A 17,058-nucleotide genomic window follows, 5' to 3' on the forward strand; every position below is an offset into this window, starting at 1 on the left:
TGACAAAGTGAGAGCAGAATGTTTTGAGCTGTCGAGAAGTGAAGTCGAGTAGTAGACGGTAGTGTTCGAGGAGTGAGATAGCCGGTGTAGTTTCGTGAGTGTGGAGTATCTATCGTGGAACGAGAAGTAGGCCAGGTCGAGAGTAAAAGAACCTCCTTGAGCCCAGAGTGTCCCGGTAGCTGATAGCAGTTTCGAAAAAGGTAGAACACAGCATCACGACAAAAGCAGGAACGAGAGCTATTCGAGCTAGTTTTTCAAAGGAGAACATCACTGGAAGCCAGGACGAGGTTTGATCGCAGCCAAGGATAGCAGGAAAGGGTTTTGTGTGAGGACATTTTCAGTTCACCAGGAAAAGGTCAGTCTCATTTGTTTGGACATGAATGTATGGGTTTTTCGTATTAAATTCCACATAAAAAATTGAATAACATAATCAATAATATCAGAAAAGCTTCATCAAACTTAAATAGAGTTGTTCCTAATAACTCCTAATAGTTAAATGTTAATAAAAACTTTCAATTGAAAACCAAAAGGAAATAAGATTCCCATTTGTAAATGTTATGTTTAAGAATAATAAGAAATAGCAAATATTAAGCATTGATTGCCTTTTAAATAAAATAAAAAATATTTTGATTATAATTGTAACCCATATGTGTATTTTTTTTACTCTTTTCTTTTCTATCCCGATTAGGAACCATTAAGAAATATTTAGAAGCCACGGAAGTAAGTAATTAATTTATAATTCGCCCTGAGATTGAAAACATATTGATATGTGATCTGGTTAATTAATTGGATTAGTATTAATACATTGATTAAATTAAGTAACATATAAGAATATTATCTCATATCAATAATCAAGATCACATCAGTATATATAATGAATTATAATGAATATAATTCGAAAAATAAGATCATTATCATTCTCTTTGCCTTATCCCTATGCGGGGTCGGCTTCCCTAATTGCATTTCTCCACACAATTCTATCTTGGGCCATATCAATGTTAATCCCCTTTACCAACATGTTCTGCCTTATCGTCTCCCCCCAGGTCTTCTCTGGTCTTCCTCTCCTACTCCTTCCAGGAATCTGCACTTCAGCTATTCTTCGTATTGGGTGGTTAACGTCTCGACGTTGAACATGACCAAACCATCTTAACCTATGCTCTCTCATTTTGGCATCAATTGATGCCACACCTAGACTTCCCCTAATATACTCATTTCTAATTTTATCCTTCTTTGTCACTCCACTCATCCATCTAAGCATTCTCATTTCCGCCACATGCATTCGCTGTTCCTCTTTCTTTTTCACTGCCCAACATTCAGTTCCGTACATCATAGCTGGTACATCATAATTCATAATTCCGTACATCATAATTCGAAAAATAAGATATTTATAAAAAATGGAAATTCCGTAAAATATAAGTTAAAGTGGTAGGTAAATTGTACACATTGAGGGGTTCGAGCGAAAACCCGATAAATACAAAAATTATGAAATCCGGTATTTTTATTTCTGCTGTAGTAAAAACACGTCTCCTACCACTGGTAAATGATATTATTTGAGATCAACATTTTTAAGCACAATAACTAATAAAAACCAAACATGGTAAAAACCGTTAACTCATATTTTTAAATAACACCAACCCGATATATAACTTTACTGATAAAAATACTTTGTTGTAAACATATTTATAATATGAGAATCCGGTAGAATCATTTATCTTCTTTTTCCTGTGTAAAGTTACTAATTTTATTAGAAATATTTCTAAGTTAAAAACTGATAATTAATTTTATCGGAGATGAAGATTACAAAATTGTTCATTTTGACAAAATATATTCATGCGAAAATCCGATAAAGAATTTTAGACTATGATAGTTTACTAAATTTCAGCACACTTTTTTCCTGCGAAAACCCAGTAAAAGATGGCGTAAATTGACAATTGAATATTACGAAAACAAAAAAAGCGGTTAGGATGGGGCCCATATTTATAATGAAAAACAAATTCAGAGCTTCCAAGGTACCACAACATATCAATTGTAGTAAATTTAAAGTTAAGTGTACTGAAAAGTTGTCTGAAGACAATTGAAATTCTGTAACTCTGAAGCTCTGTCTGTAGAAATTACTGGAGTCTAGTAGTAGTAGTCTAGTCTAGAAAAAATTTTATTTTGTACAATATAACTGTCAAACTAATTAGGACTAGACTTGTCCCTAAAACTTCCCAAAAAAAGGAACAAACATTTAGTAAGAAATGTTTCTTTCCACTATCTTACCATGAATGAATTCCAGTGTGTCAAAAGTTTTATAAAAAACGCTGTGTATATTCTCAGATGATATAATAAAAATGATGTAGCTAACAGTGATTCTACTGGATGATATCCTATAGAAGACAATAGCGGAAAACGGTAACCAGTTAATAAAAATATCAGAAGATATTGGTTTGAATTAAAAAAAAAACTATTCTACGCCCTAAAAGGCTAAAACAAATTTCATCCCAAAAAGTACCCATAAACTTACCAACTCCGGACAATTTATGTACCAAAGTTATATAAAAGTACCTTTCCAATAAGCGAAGCAAAGAAAACCGATTTGATAAAGATGTGCCAAGAAAATATTTTCCAGAAGAGGTGCATGCTTGAATAACAAATTTAAAAACCGGTAATTATATCGTAGATCGAATTTCAGACGTAATGATGTGAGAAGAATCGGAGGAAGACACATTTTACCTTTTAATTTTCTAAAAACAATGCAGATTAATTTATTTTTGTTGGAATAATATACAATTAACTTTTATTTTATAATTAAAACAATTCAAAATAAAAACCAGTTCAAAAAAAAAGTCAAATGTTATACTCAATCAACGAGGTAAAACCCGATAAATATCACGTTTTATTTTTTTTTTTGTAGATACGTTTTTATAAATTAATTTTAAAATAAATTATTCTAACTAAATATTAAATTCTCTACCATTTGGCTATAACAAATATTTGATAAAACCCTATGACGTTTTTAAATCTTCTTCAAACTTCCTAAAAAATCGCGATTATCTCTAAACAATGGTTTTGTTAGTTATCGGGTTTTCGCTCGAACCCCTCGACATATCTGTTAATTAAATTAGTGTCACTTTTCACTTTATACCCAATTGACTCGACTATTCACCTCCCATGTATGTTGTTTGGAAGCGTGCCTTAAACGTCAGCATTCTAATGATAATAATAAATTTCACAATTTCGTTAGATCCGTTTGTGTAATGTTTTTGATTATCTTTTAATAATTCTTTGACCTTTTAGTTAGTTACCATTCTTAGCGGACGGGGACGTGACCGTTCACACAAACGACCTCCGTAGAAACTATTGAAAATTCATTATGATATTCTCTGGCCTCATGAATCAAGTAATGACCGGAGCGAACAGTACTGTTTGTTATGTAATATAAAATAAGTGCAAAAGTAACATCAACATAATAAAGAAGATCAGAAACTAATTTCAGAATCAACAAAAATATAAAATATTATACAATGATGAGCCCACTAATAACCGGCAAAATAACGTAAAAGATGGAAAACATATTAAGTTGTGAGATAAACAGAGATGAAACTAGTAGAGGACCGGCGCTATGGTATAAGACGCCCGCCTGCAAATATAGCATAGGCGCACTTAGGTTTTTTAAAATTAGTATTTTGTATAACACCAGGACCTCGATTTTTGACCCTTCGCTTCGTTATTGATCATTCGCTATCTGTACACTAAACAGATACGAAGCGAATACGTTCGATAACGAAGCGAAGGGTCAAAAATCGAGGTTCAGAAGAAAAAAGCTCATTTTGGCGCCCGCCTACAGTGCATCCCTTGCAGGCCCGTTATCGCCGGCCCTGAGTAGAGGTATAAAATTTAGCGATAAAACCCTATAAGGCTTATTTATACATATCAGGGCCGTGTCCGTTCCGTGTAAAGACAGGGCCCGGTCAAAAAAAACAATATGTACTCTTATGATATGAGTATATTTATACATTGGCGTTTCCCGGAAGGGGGTCATCCGGGCCCGGTCTGAATTTAATCCCAACCGATATTTTTGTTGCCGGCACTGGCGATGCACGAAAATGACACGGATCGCACGGACTTGTATATCGGTATTTTCCAAAATGTAAGTTGCTTCTCAAGACGGTATTTAATTTTATCCAATAAAATATTAAAAGAGTACTGCGACATTCTAAAATATTCGTGAAATTTTGTTTCATCGTCCACTAATTCTTTGTATATTTTGAATTCTCCTTGAGTTTGTCTTTTTTCCATATTCGCGGTGTGCAAGTACTTGGAACGGAAACGAGAAACGACCGTGCGCGAGTCGCGGAGAAATATTGCAACTATCTTAAATAATTCATATTGTCAATTGAAATTGTCAAATTGACGTATATTTCATACCTTCTGTCATTGAAGCAGAAAAATTATATATTGCTCCACAATATTGATACTATATGCAATTATTATATAAAGGTAAATTTATTTAATTGAATTTTGCTTGCAGTACTGCATTTTAATAACTAATTTTATTTACTACATACAATTGTTTACGTTTGCATAACATAACCTGCATCTTATTTTTTCTTCTTATTATTTTTTTGGACTATGGCCTTGACAATTATCCAGCAACCAGGACTAATATAATTGGCCAATATAATTAAAAGTGCGAATAAAAGTACAGAGCGTAGAAATAGAGGTCGCTTTGCCGAACTTGCACGGTCCCAATAGGATGGACACTCCATCTTCTTTGCTTTCGCCTCTTCTGCTCTTGCTCTTCTTCTTCATCGAGTAGTAATGCCAACATGGTGAGATCTTCTATCCAAGCCGCCATATTTTCAACTATCTTTTACACAGATATGTAATAACGTTTTCCTCTCTAATCCAGCCCGGTACGCACACTGCCACAACCCGGTTGTATGTAAATATTGCATTAAAAATACCCGGACTCGGAACTGACCCGGAACGGACACGGCCCGGGTATGTATAAATTGGCCTTAAATTGACATTATATTGATTGTTTCCCACCTTTAGACGTATGGGACGAGTTTGGCAACTGACATTGTGACAGTGACACTTAGTTAACATACTTCTCTGATACGTCTAAAGGTGGAAAACAATCAATATAATGTCAATTTATAGATTTCTATCGCTAAATGTCCCATCTCTACTAGTTTCACCTCTTTTTATCTCACAACTTAATATATTTCCATCTTTTGCGTTATTTTGCCGGTTATTAGTACGCTCATCACTGTATAATATCTACATTGTATAATATACAGGGTGATTGATTAGTGGAGTAAAGCTCAATAGATCCGATATAGTAATAGATATCAATAAAAGTTAATAACAAAAATTGTAGCCAACGTTGAGCTTCACATTACAAAATTAGTTAGAATGTTACAGGGTGTTCGATAACACAGTGGCAGACCCAAACTTATGTTTTTTTTTAATGGAACACCCTATATATTTGAAATCCTGTTAACTTCTCTATCACAAAAATATAAATGTTTGTTATGTTATACAGCGTATTTAGAAAGTTATAACCAATTTTATATGAAAATGGTAACAAGTTCTACTACCTGTATAAATAAGAATACGCACATCAGCAATGGTTTATTCATGCCATATTTTTTATGTATTGTCAGAATTTTCAAAAATTATTGATATTGCTAGTTTTCTTTATAGAAAATACAGGGTGAGTCAAAACGCAAGTCCATCATTTTCTCAGTAATTTTAAATGGAACACCCTGTATTTTATATCACTATTGAAAAGTAGCATTACCGTACTTTAACATTTAGATAACATTCCCTATGTCTAAATTTATTAGTTTTCGAGATATTTTCATTTTTCAATGGGCCAGTAGCGTGGCCACCCAGATCACCAGAATTTAATATATTGGACTGATTTTTTTGGGATTACGTTAATAATGAAGTTTATAAAATACCTCCAACAACAAGAATGAGATGAAAAATGGAATACAAAGTGTATTTCGATGTGTTAATTTACAAATGCTTCGTAGTGTAAGTAGCTCATTCAATGATCGTTTTTAGGCGTGCATAAATGTGTTAGGAGGTAATTTTGAACACCTTATGTAATTAAATATTAAAAATATTTTATTAGAAGTAGTTTTTAAAATGTATTACTTGCTGATAAATTATTTTTCGTTCTTTATTTGTTACATTGTTACATTTACATACAAAAGTAGTGTTTAATTGTCTTCACAAAATGTTGTATTTTGTGTTTGTGTGTTTTTTGTAAAATTTATTAGTAATAAATTATTTTTCTTTCTTTATTTGTTACATTTACATACAAAAGTAGTTTTTAATTGTTTAAAAACTGTTGCATGTTGTTGTTGCGTTTTTTTTGTAAAATGTATTACTAATAAATTATTTTTCTTCCTTTATTTGCTACATTGTTATATTGATTGATAATCAGTAATTGTCAATTCAGTCGTGGCTTGAAACTTAGAGACTTAAAATTTGGAAAAATTTAGACACCTAAAATAATTTCCTCTGAAAAATGAAAATATCTCGAAAACTAATAAATTTGGACATAGGGAATGTTATACAAAAATTAAAGTAAGGTAATGGTACTTTTCAATAGTGATATAAAATATAGGGTGGCCCATTTAAAATTACTGAGAAAACAATGTACTTGCGTTTTAACTCACCCTGTATTTGATATAAAGAAAATTAGCAATATTAATAATTTTTGAAAATTGTGACAATAAATAAAAAATTAAGGCATTAATAAACCATTGCTGTTGCTCTTATTTTTATTTATACAGGGAGTTAAACTTGTTACGATTTTCATATAAAATTGGTTATAACTTTGTAAATACCCTGTATAACATAACAAACCTTTATATTTTTCTGATGGAGAAGTTAACAGGATTTCGAATATAAAATAAAATATAGGGTGTTCCATTTAAAAAAACATAAGTTTGGTCTACCACTGTGTTATCGAACAACCTGTAACATTCTAACTAATTTTGTAATGTGAAGCTCAAAGTTGGCTACAATTTTTGTTATTAACTTTTATTGCTATCTATTACTATAGCGGATCTATTGAGCTTTACCCCACTAATCAATCACCCTGTACAGAGGACCCGAATCCACAGCAGTCTTGACGATTCTGTAAAATAATGTTTTTTACTTCTTCTACCTCTTCTTGTATGACACGGTCCTGATTATTCTATAATCCCAGAATCCCAGCTCTTGTGAAGTTGATTTCCATCTGTCGGGGTCTTTCTAGTGGTCATTTTGTATTGGACGTACGAGTTTATGCCCATTTTGCGATTCTTCCTGGATCCTTTCTGTCGACATTATCTCTCCATTTCGCGGTCGTGGTCGTCTCCCTGTAACCACTTCTTAGACTTCAGTTTCTCTGAATATATTCTTATTCCTTATTTCATCTCTGAGAGAAATTCTTCTTATGCTTCTTAATACTTTATTTCTGTAGTTCCGATCAACCGTTTTGTAAGCGACGTTTCAGCTCTTGTTTTCGCTGCTTATGCTAGTACATACTGGTCTTACATATTCTTTATATATCCGGATTTTGCTCTCTACACTCATACATATATCTATTTGTTTCATCATCATCATCCATCTTGCGCCGCTCTCATCCAGTTTTTATTTAGCTTTGTTAAATCTTCAATTCATCTTGTAGTCTTCAAAGCAGACCTCTGTGCCAAACTTTGTCAAACGCTTGTGAGATATCTAGGAATACAGCGTTGCAGTATTCCCTTTCTTCGAGAGGTTTTGATATTTCATTTACTATTCGATGGACTTGTTGTGTAGTAGAGTGACTTTCCCGAAAACCAAACTGATGTTCTGGTAGTAATGTTATTAATTCGTGTTCTGCGTATATTCATTGTAGCAGCAATCTTTCAAAAACTTTGCTAACGATTGGGAGTAGACTGATGGGTCGATAAGATGTTACTTCATTGGGCGCTTTGCCTGGCTTAAGGATCATTATGATTTCTGCAAATTTCCATATTTTTGGAAAGTATGGTAAGCTTAGCATGCGATTAAATTACTGTTAGCATAATAATGGCCTTACGAGGAAGTTGTTTTAGTACTTGTGCCGAGATTAAGTCATAACCTGGAGCATTTCATGAGTTGAGTTTGGTTATTTCTTTCTTGACTTCTGTCGGAGTAAAACTTTTGATTGGAAGTGACATTTGACGTGCTGCGCTAATTAGTTCTTCCACTTCTTCTTCAGGGTCTGGTGGCTCGGTTTGAAATACACTCGTAAGATGTTCAGCAAAGACGTCCGCTTTTCCTTTGTTGGAACGAGCCCATTCACCATTTGGTTTATGGAGTGGAGGAATAGTTGTGTATGGTTTTTTGAGCTTCTTAGTCGCCTGCCATAGCGTCTGATCATTTGCTGTAAGGTTTGTAATGTAATGTTCGAAGGTTTCGTTGTTTGCAGCTTTGATGGTTACTCCAAGTTGTCTACGTAGTCTATTGTATATAGTTGATCTATGTTATTTCTAGATCTTTGCCAGTTTCTTCTCGCACGACGTTTTTCAGCAATGAGTTGCCGAATGTGTAGGGGAACATTTGTTGTATGTGTCGGTCTGCGTTCAGTTCGTAGTGTAGATTGCCATGCCGCTTTTTGCACAAGGGTGGTGAAATATTGAGCTGCTGTATCTATCTCGTGTGGAGATTTGATTCGCAAATTAAGATTAATGTTTTCTTCTATAGGGTTCTCCTGAGAGAGAATATTCTTTCAGGTTCCTCTCCTGAATATATTTGTTTATCCATATGCTATTCCTCAGGTATCCCGATATTATGGGTGCCTTGTTGACTTGTTTTTGTCACTACCTCTGCAATATATCTCTCATACGATACATCTATTCCGAGGTACAGCCCTTTTCATGACCATTTTTCAGTGCGTAACAGTTTTTCGATTTCTCTCTAACGCATTAAATTGTATGTGACAGAAAAAAACGCACGTCGCTGATTACAGACATTTATAACATTTATTCTAGTTATTCTAGTTGTCGATAGATGGCGCCATAATCAAAAAAGAATTATTTATTAAATAAAATAATATCAATATAATCTGTACAATTTATAAGACTATACAAATCAAAGAAAATACCATTTTATAAATGCAATAGACACAATTGATTTGTTTTTATTCCAAATTGAAAATAAAATGTGACAACTGTCAGATTTAACTAAAATGTCATGTTAGAATAAATGTCATAAATGTGTATTATCACGGACTTACCTTTTTTCTACTTATAATTTGTGACGCACTGAAAAATGGTCATGAAAAGGAAAATAGTTGAAATTTATGACTTGTTCTATTATGTGTTTGAATCAATTTAACTTGTTTGCTGGTATATTGAATCTGTAACGTAGTTCTGGACATCTTCATTTTCTACCACGATTATTGCATCTTCAGCATGGCAGAGGATACTCAAAGCTCGGTTTAGTATTTTGTAGCCAATATATATAGCTGTATATTATCTTGTCCATGATCATGTTAAAGAGATGCGGACTGAGAGTATCCCCCTGCCTGATTCCTTCCAAAACATCTATTTCTTCGGTCAATCCCTGTTCCGTTTTATTCTTGTTTTATTGCGACTGTTAAATTGCCTGATTATTGCTATGTGTTTTATTGACGTCTTTCTGCTTCAAGATTTGGATTACGTCTTTCAGTTGGACTCTGTCAAACGGTTTTGTGAGATCCACGAATCACAGGGAATGGGCTTTGTTGAACTCTATGGACTTGTTTACTTTTCGTAATATAAAGATCGCATCGGTTGTAGATCTATTGGTCCTGAATCTTTGTTGTTCTTCTTATATGCCTACGATGTTAATTAACTTCTGTGACAAGATTTTTGTTAACAATTTTCATGTAGACTGAAGCTGCGTTATCCCTCTGTAATTATTTGGATCGGTTTTTAGTCCTTTTTTATACATTGGTATCTTGTTCTACGTTCAATGAAGCATTGGGAATATTAATTTAAAAAAATCATGGAATGGAGCTAAATATATTTTTGAAGGTTATGATTTTTATAGCTTTGCTACTAATATCCCTTGGTACGATTAATTTTATATTATTTTTCTTAGTTTAATCAATGATAGGTTGTGTGTTTTGACTTAAAGCTGCTGGAATAATATTTTTTTGACAAATACTAGAATCAGAAACTCTTATGACTTACACATTTGAATTAATTTTATTTTTTATTGTATTTTAGGGTAGAATTCGCTCTCAAGCTTGGCTATACCGAAAAATTAGTACAAGCTGCACTACAAAAACTGGGGCCTTCGCCCACACAAAACGAATTGTTGGCAGAACTGATCAAATTAGGGGCACAGAAGGGCAGTTCTTGCGATAGCAGTCCATCGGAAAGTACCTTAGATATGACAGCGTTTCAAATTGAAGCGATCGAAGGAACTCAATCGCTACGTCCAATAGTTATAGATGGTAGTAATGTAGCTATGAGGTAAGTGAATTGCTTTCATTGTCAAAATTGTCATTATGGTATGGTATCATTAGTGTATAACAAGGTTCTGAAACTCAAAGCAACCAACCTGAGATCTATTCTTTCCAAAACCAAACTCAACAACACACAAGAAATATAAAAAACTGAATCTATAAAATCCTGCAACAATAAAGCTCTGCTACGACTGCAAAGATCTAGGTATCAATATTTCGCACGCTGGAACATTAGACAAACCCATAAGAGAAATAAATACGTCAGGTAGAAAAGCCATCACAATGTTATACCACGGTTATTAGACTTTATTACGGTTGTCTTGTCCGACGGTGGTGGGGAGACTTATATTTTTGACTTTACGTCACAAGAGTTTACATTCCCATATTTTTAAATGATTTTCGATCATTGAATGTGTGTTATTGCGTACATGTGTGTATTATTTGTGTTATTATGAAATAATTAGACAAATAGTACACATTTTATCTTATACCATGTGGTGAATCGTAAAAAGGGCCATAGGAAACTCAATGTAAAATTCTGAATTGTTGAATTCCTGCTTCCCTAATTATTTTACATCAAAAGTCATGAGAGAATACTTGTAGAGAATTAAAATCTGTATTAAAATCAAAAGTTAAAATTGTTCTACGATTTAAATGCATTCCAAAATTTTGAAAAATATGATATAGTCGGTTCGCTAAACTCAGACGCAACTGGATAGATATTTTAGTCGATATTTTTTTTGTTTTTTGCCAATTTTGCAAAAATTGTCAAAACTACTAAATATTTAGTGATTATTAACTATTTAAAAATTATTTTTTGCCAATTTTGCTAAAATTGGCAAAATTGCCGACTAAAATATCTAGAAAGTTGCGTCTGGGTTTAGCGAACAGACTATACATTTGCCACAATAGGTATGCGTGTTAAAGTAAGACCACACGTTACTATTTAACTGACAGTGCTCACACCATTGACTGAATAAAAAAATATTTATTATTAATCCTTTCTCCGCAACTGAGGGTATCTTATCAACTGTATTGTTTTTAAACAATAGATGATAAAATAAAAATATTGACAGTTCAAAAATGTGAACATTATTGCATTGTGTGTGGCCTAAGTTTGGGCTGAAAACTAAAATGTATTACATTTTTACAAAATTTTGGAATATGTTTAATTACGTAGACCAATTTTAACAGTTATTTCCAATACAGATTTCAATCCTCTACAAATAGTTTCTGTACAATAATTATTAGGGAAGCTGGAATTCAACAGTTTAGAATTTTCCATTGAGTTAATGCAAAATTTTGACGCATGTCAAAATTCTCAATGTGTTTTAATTATATTCATTTTTTTCGAATCCTGAGAAAACTAATAAATATTTTTGAAAAATTTAAACTCAGAATGAAAGACTACATTACTACCGAGGACTGAAAGTCCCTGAAAACTTCTATAATGTTTATTTTAATAAGTTACAGGGCTGAAAATAAAAGAGAAGTGTGATATTTAATTTCAAATATTTCATTCAAAAGAAACTTTTTATTTATTCTAAGGGGCTTTCCGCCCTCGGTAATACTGTAATCTTGCATCCTGCGTTTAAATTTTTCTAAAATACTTGCTTTTCTCAGGATTCGAAAAAAATTATATTACGATTCAAATGACAGTAAACTCTCGTGACGTAATCTCACCCTTAATGTTCATTGGTTAGTCGATTTAGGCAACCGTAGTAATGTCTAAGAACCGTGATGTTATACAGCATTTTATGGGACCAATCAATTAGCAAAGAAAACAAAAAGAGGATATAATATGAGACTATGTTGTGAAAAGTATAACTATACAGGGTGTTAGTAAATAAGTATGAAACACTGTAAAGGGTAATTCTACATGAAAAAATAATGACAGTTTGTTCTATATATGTATGTCCGCAAATGCTTCATTTCCGAGATACGGGGTGTTGAAATTTTTATTTCAAACTGATAATTTATTTATTGCTCTAAGACCGGTTGAGCTATGAAAATGAAACTTAATGTGTTTTAAGAGGTAGTTATTGTGCATTTTTTGCCATACAATTAAGAATTTTGCATTTATCGTTAGCGCGCCTACGGGTAATGGTCCGAATTTTTTTAAAGAAAAAAATAGTACGCCACTGAGATATTTCGAATTAAAAATTATTTTTAAATTCCTCGTCTAATTTATGATAAAAAACCGTTCTTACCTTTTTTTCATATGGTGCACCGTTTTTATGCAGAAAAATAAAACATCTTGACGCGTATTTTTCATTTTTTTAATACATTATCAAGAACTATCCAATATAATAATAAGTACTAAACTAGAACAATAACAGAAAATATTACTAATAAGACTTTAACTAGGTGCAAAGCTACAACAAATGTTAAAAATGACTTCCTTTAGAGATGACAGAAGAATTTTGTGTTCGAAAAAATTTAATAAAAAATTTTTTCCTGGTAAAAGGTATATTAGTTGAAAAAGCCCCTATAGGGCTACAAACATAGAAACAGAACGTTTTCGCTCTGTCACAAGAGCATCATCAGTGTTACAAGAACATGGTGAGCCACCCAAAATACAGAGTGGGTAAGTAACCCACTTACCACGTGTGGGAGTCATTTTCCCCTAAAGCCACATCCATAGGAATTATATCCACCCTTTGGATTTTACGATGTTTACATTTATATAAGACTTTTAGTCTATTTCTAAAAGGTTTTAACCTTTAGTATTTTTGGGTGGCTAACCATGTACTTGTAACACTGATGATGCTCTTGTTACAGAGCGAAAACGTTTTGTTTCTATGTTTGTAGCCCTATTAGGGGCTTCTTAAACTGATATACCTTTTACCAGGACAAAAATTTTTTATTAAATTTTACTTGTAATTAATGGTATACAGCCAGCTACAGGAAATTCTTCCTTGTGGAATTTTGTATTCATCATTGGCGCGCGTACGGGTAATGGTCTTAATTTTTTTAACAAGAACAAAATAGTACTCCACTGAGATATGTCAAATTAAAAATCATGTTTGAATTTCTCGTTCAATTTACGATCAACGCTATGCGGCGCCGTTTTTATGCAAAAAAATAAAACATCTTAAAGTTTACAAAGTATTTGAACCAAGTTTCTATGCACATGGAAACTACCTCGAATACTTGGTAATCGTTAAGATGTTTTATTTTTTTTGTATAAAAACGGCGCCTCGTATGAAAAAAAGGCAAGAAAGATTTTTTGTCGTAAATTAAAAGAGGAATTCAAAAATTATTTTTAGTTTGACATATCTCAGTGGCGTACTATTTTTTTCTTAAATAAATTCAGAATATTACCCGTACGCGCGCCTATGATGAATATAAAATTCTTCTGTTACCTGTAAAGGAGATCATCTTGAACATTTCTTGTAGCTTTGCACCTAGTTAAAATCTTATTAGTACTATTTTCTGTGATTGTTCTAGTTTAGTAGTATTATATTGGATAGTTCTTGATAATGTATTAAGAAATGAAAAATACGCTTCAAGATGTTTTATTTTTCTGCATAAAAACGATGCACAATATTGCACAATATGAAAAAAAGGCAAGAAGGGTTTTTTTTATCAAAAACTAAACGTGGAATTTAAAAATAATTTTTAATTTGAAATATCTCAGTGGCGCACTATTTTTTTCTTAAAAAAAAAATTGCCCGTATGGACTACGTGGACTATTGCCCGTATGCGCGCCAATGATGAAGACAAAATTCTTAATTGTATGTCAAAAAATGTACAATAACTACCTCTTAAAACACACCAAATTTCATTTTCATAGCTCAAACGGTCTTAGAGCAATAAATAAATTGACAGTTTGAAATAAAAACTTCAACACCCCGTATCTCGGAAACAAAGCATTTGCGGACATACGTTTATGGAGCAAACTGTCATTATTTTTTCATGTAGAATTACCCCTTAAAGTTTTTCACACTTATCATCGTGTATACAGCTGTAAGATATGTCCGCTGAAAGAAAGAATACTGGCAACGATTAGAGCAGCGGAAATGGATTTTTGGAGAAGAGCAGCAGGAAGATCTAGAACAGAAAGGATTGCAAAGGAACACATTATAAAAATAATGGGAATGAAACGAACAATCACGGATGACTATCGACAAAACAACTTATCTGGTTCGGACATATACAAAGTTCATGCATTGTTTGCTATACAAAGAAAGGATGAACAACGAATACCAAAGAAAATACCAAAATAGCAACCAGAAGAAAAAAGAAAACGAGGTCGACCGAGAAAAAGTTTGAGGAAAGGCAGTGGCGGCTGGTCAGAGGAGGCAAGGGAGGCTTAGCCTCCCCACAAATTTTTTACACGTGCTACTCTGTTTTGTTTACTTTGCTATTTTGCTTCGCGTTAGATATATAGGAAAAAGTTATTTGAACAAGTTATTCCAAATAATATTCTAACCCCACATACCAAATTTCATCACAAAATTCGCACTTTTAGTTTTTTCGTTATTTGTAGTCAAGATCCTAAAATCGCAGAGGAGGTTGCTGGCCGGAAAATCTCACTTGCTAATGCTCCACGCAACCCAGCAGCGTTTAAGCAGGGTAGTTTAAGGAGACCCGGTCTCCTTAGAGCTGCATTATCGCTTAACGCACACGCTGCCCGGAGATTGTGCAAGGGCGGCTAATCGGCCAGCAGCCTCCTCTGCGATTTTAGGATTACATATGACTACAAATAATGAAAAAACTAAAAGTGCGAATTTTGTGATGAAATTTGGTAGGTATGTGGATTAGAATAGAATAATATTTGGAACAACTTGTTCAAAAAACTTTTTCCGATATCTGTAATGCAAAGCAAAATATCGGTAATTTACCGTGTTTTTGGATTCGCAGTAGGCCGCTTTTAGAATTAAAAAAAATTCAGTTGAGTATCGTAAAAAATGTGAACCTTCAACCTGAATGGACTGCATAACTTCAAATCTGTATTTATTTTGATATGCATATCTACTTACAGAGATAGAATTGTTAACAAATAAACAACACAAACTTTGGTAACACACTTTTACAATTAGACTAACTATTTTTAAAATGATGTGATATTATGAAATTGTGAATTATGATGATATTATAAAATCTAAATAAAAAATGGTCAAAAAAATGGGGCCTTAAATTAGATTTTTTGGCGGATTTTTTTTGCTAGTGCAAAGTCTAGATATTTTACAGTTAGGTATAGCCTCCTCTATTTTAAAAATCACGAGCCGCCACTGAGGAAAGGAATAGAAGAATAAACGTTATAAGTATCATGTTGTAGTAGTATCTGTAAAATACCCTGTGAATTGTGAATGTAACAATCCCTACGTGGGAGAAAACGCAACACCACTAAGTGTCAGGATAAACTAGTATGAAACATACATCAAGAAAGGGAATTCAACAAATCCAAGATATATGCCATATGCAAACATGCCTGGGATAAACAGCACAAAATACAATGGAAAGATGCATCAATAATCATAAAACAAACATAAGACATGAAAAAGAGAAAAGTCAGAGAAGCAGCTTTTATCCTACTTAACAAAGAAAAATGTGTAGCAAACCCATCACCAGAATATAGCAAGCTGTGGTTGCCAATACTAAAAAAAGGAATCAATAACAAGAACATACCAACAATGTCGGACTAATAAGAAGTCAGAGAAATGTCACTTACAATTTTATATAGGTACAATACATATACAACACACAATGCACAAATGAGGCCCTCAGAGTAACAGTGGCTTAAGCCACAAATTGAGCATTTTTAGATTTATCAGAATTTAGCATTATAATATATCAATAAAAGCAGCAACATTTGGCTAGATGCCATAATGGAAAACAAATGCAAAGATTGCATTTATCTCAAAACTTCATTTATTGGCTTAGGCCACTGTTGCTCTTTAGCCTCAAATATAAATCTATGTTACACAACTTACGTTACACAATCACAAGAGGTGTAACCAGGATGATCCTAAGGGGGGGTGGTTACGTCTACTTGAAGGTCTCTGGGGGGTATGGAATAATAATGATGTTAAGCGTATAGAGCTCAAAGTACATCCAAAAAGGGGGGTTATAACCCCCAAAACCACCCCCTGGTTACGCCTATGACAATCACAACTACGATACAGATTACACAAACATATAACACAAAATATATTAAACGTGGAGGGAGATACAACTTGCTCCTACTCATTATGCAGGGAAAGATCCAAGAAAAAAGAAGCAAATGGAGACGTAGAAAATCGTAGCTGCGCAACCTGAGAGGGCAGCCGTCTCTAAAATTCGAATAGCTATGTTGATTGCCTACATCCGTCGCGGAGATGGCACTTACATAAGAAGAAGATAACACAAAAAAACACACATAACAGTCAGAATTTCATGTTCTTAGGATAAAAACACCACCCTCAGATTTAACATTTTCTTATTTACTATAGACCAGGGCGCATCTGTAAAAATATTAGTACATTTGGACGTTGAGAGGTGACTCAAATTTTTTTGCATAAATTGCTTGAAAATAACTCAAATAATAATATTTCAGTTATCCTCCCTCTCAAAAAGATCCGGAACATTGTTTAAATAATCAAAAT

At 33.2% G+C, this 17,058-nt stretch overlaps 1 protein-coding gene across 3 annotated transcripts in view; it reads left to right on the plus strand.

The window, feature by feature from the left end:
- Positions 1-17,058, plus strand: part of LOC114329052 (probable ribonuclease ZC3H12C) — a 184,130-nt gene that overhangs the window by 148,366 nt on the left and 18,706 nt on the right. For all 3 annotated transcript variants that reach the window (XM_028278066.2, XM_028278067.2, XM_028278068.2), the window contains one exon: positions 10,227-10,475. In XM_028278066.2, coding sequence (XP_028133867.1) covers positions 10,227-10,475 — 249 coding nt within the window. The remainder of the gene's footprint in view (positions 1-10,226; positions 10,476-17,058) is intronic.

Source organism: Diabrotica virgifera, chromosome 7, assembly GCF_917563875.1.
Source record: "Diabrotica virgifera virgifera chromosome 7, PGI_DIABVI_V3a".
In the NCBI taxonomy this organism is placed as follows: Eukaryota; Metazoa; Arthropoda; class Insecta; order Coleoptera; family Chrysomelidae; genus Diabrotica; species Diabrotica virgifera.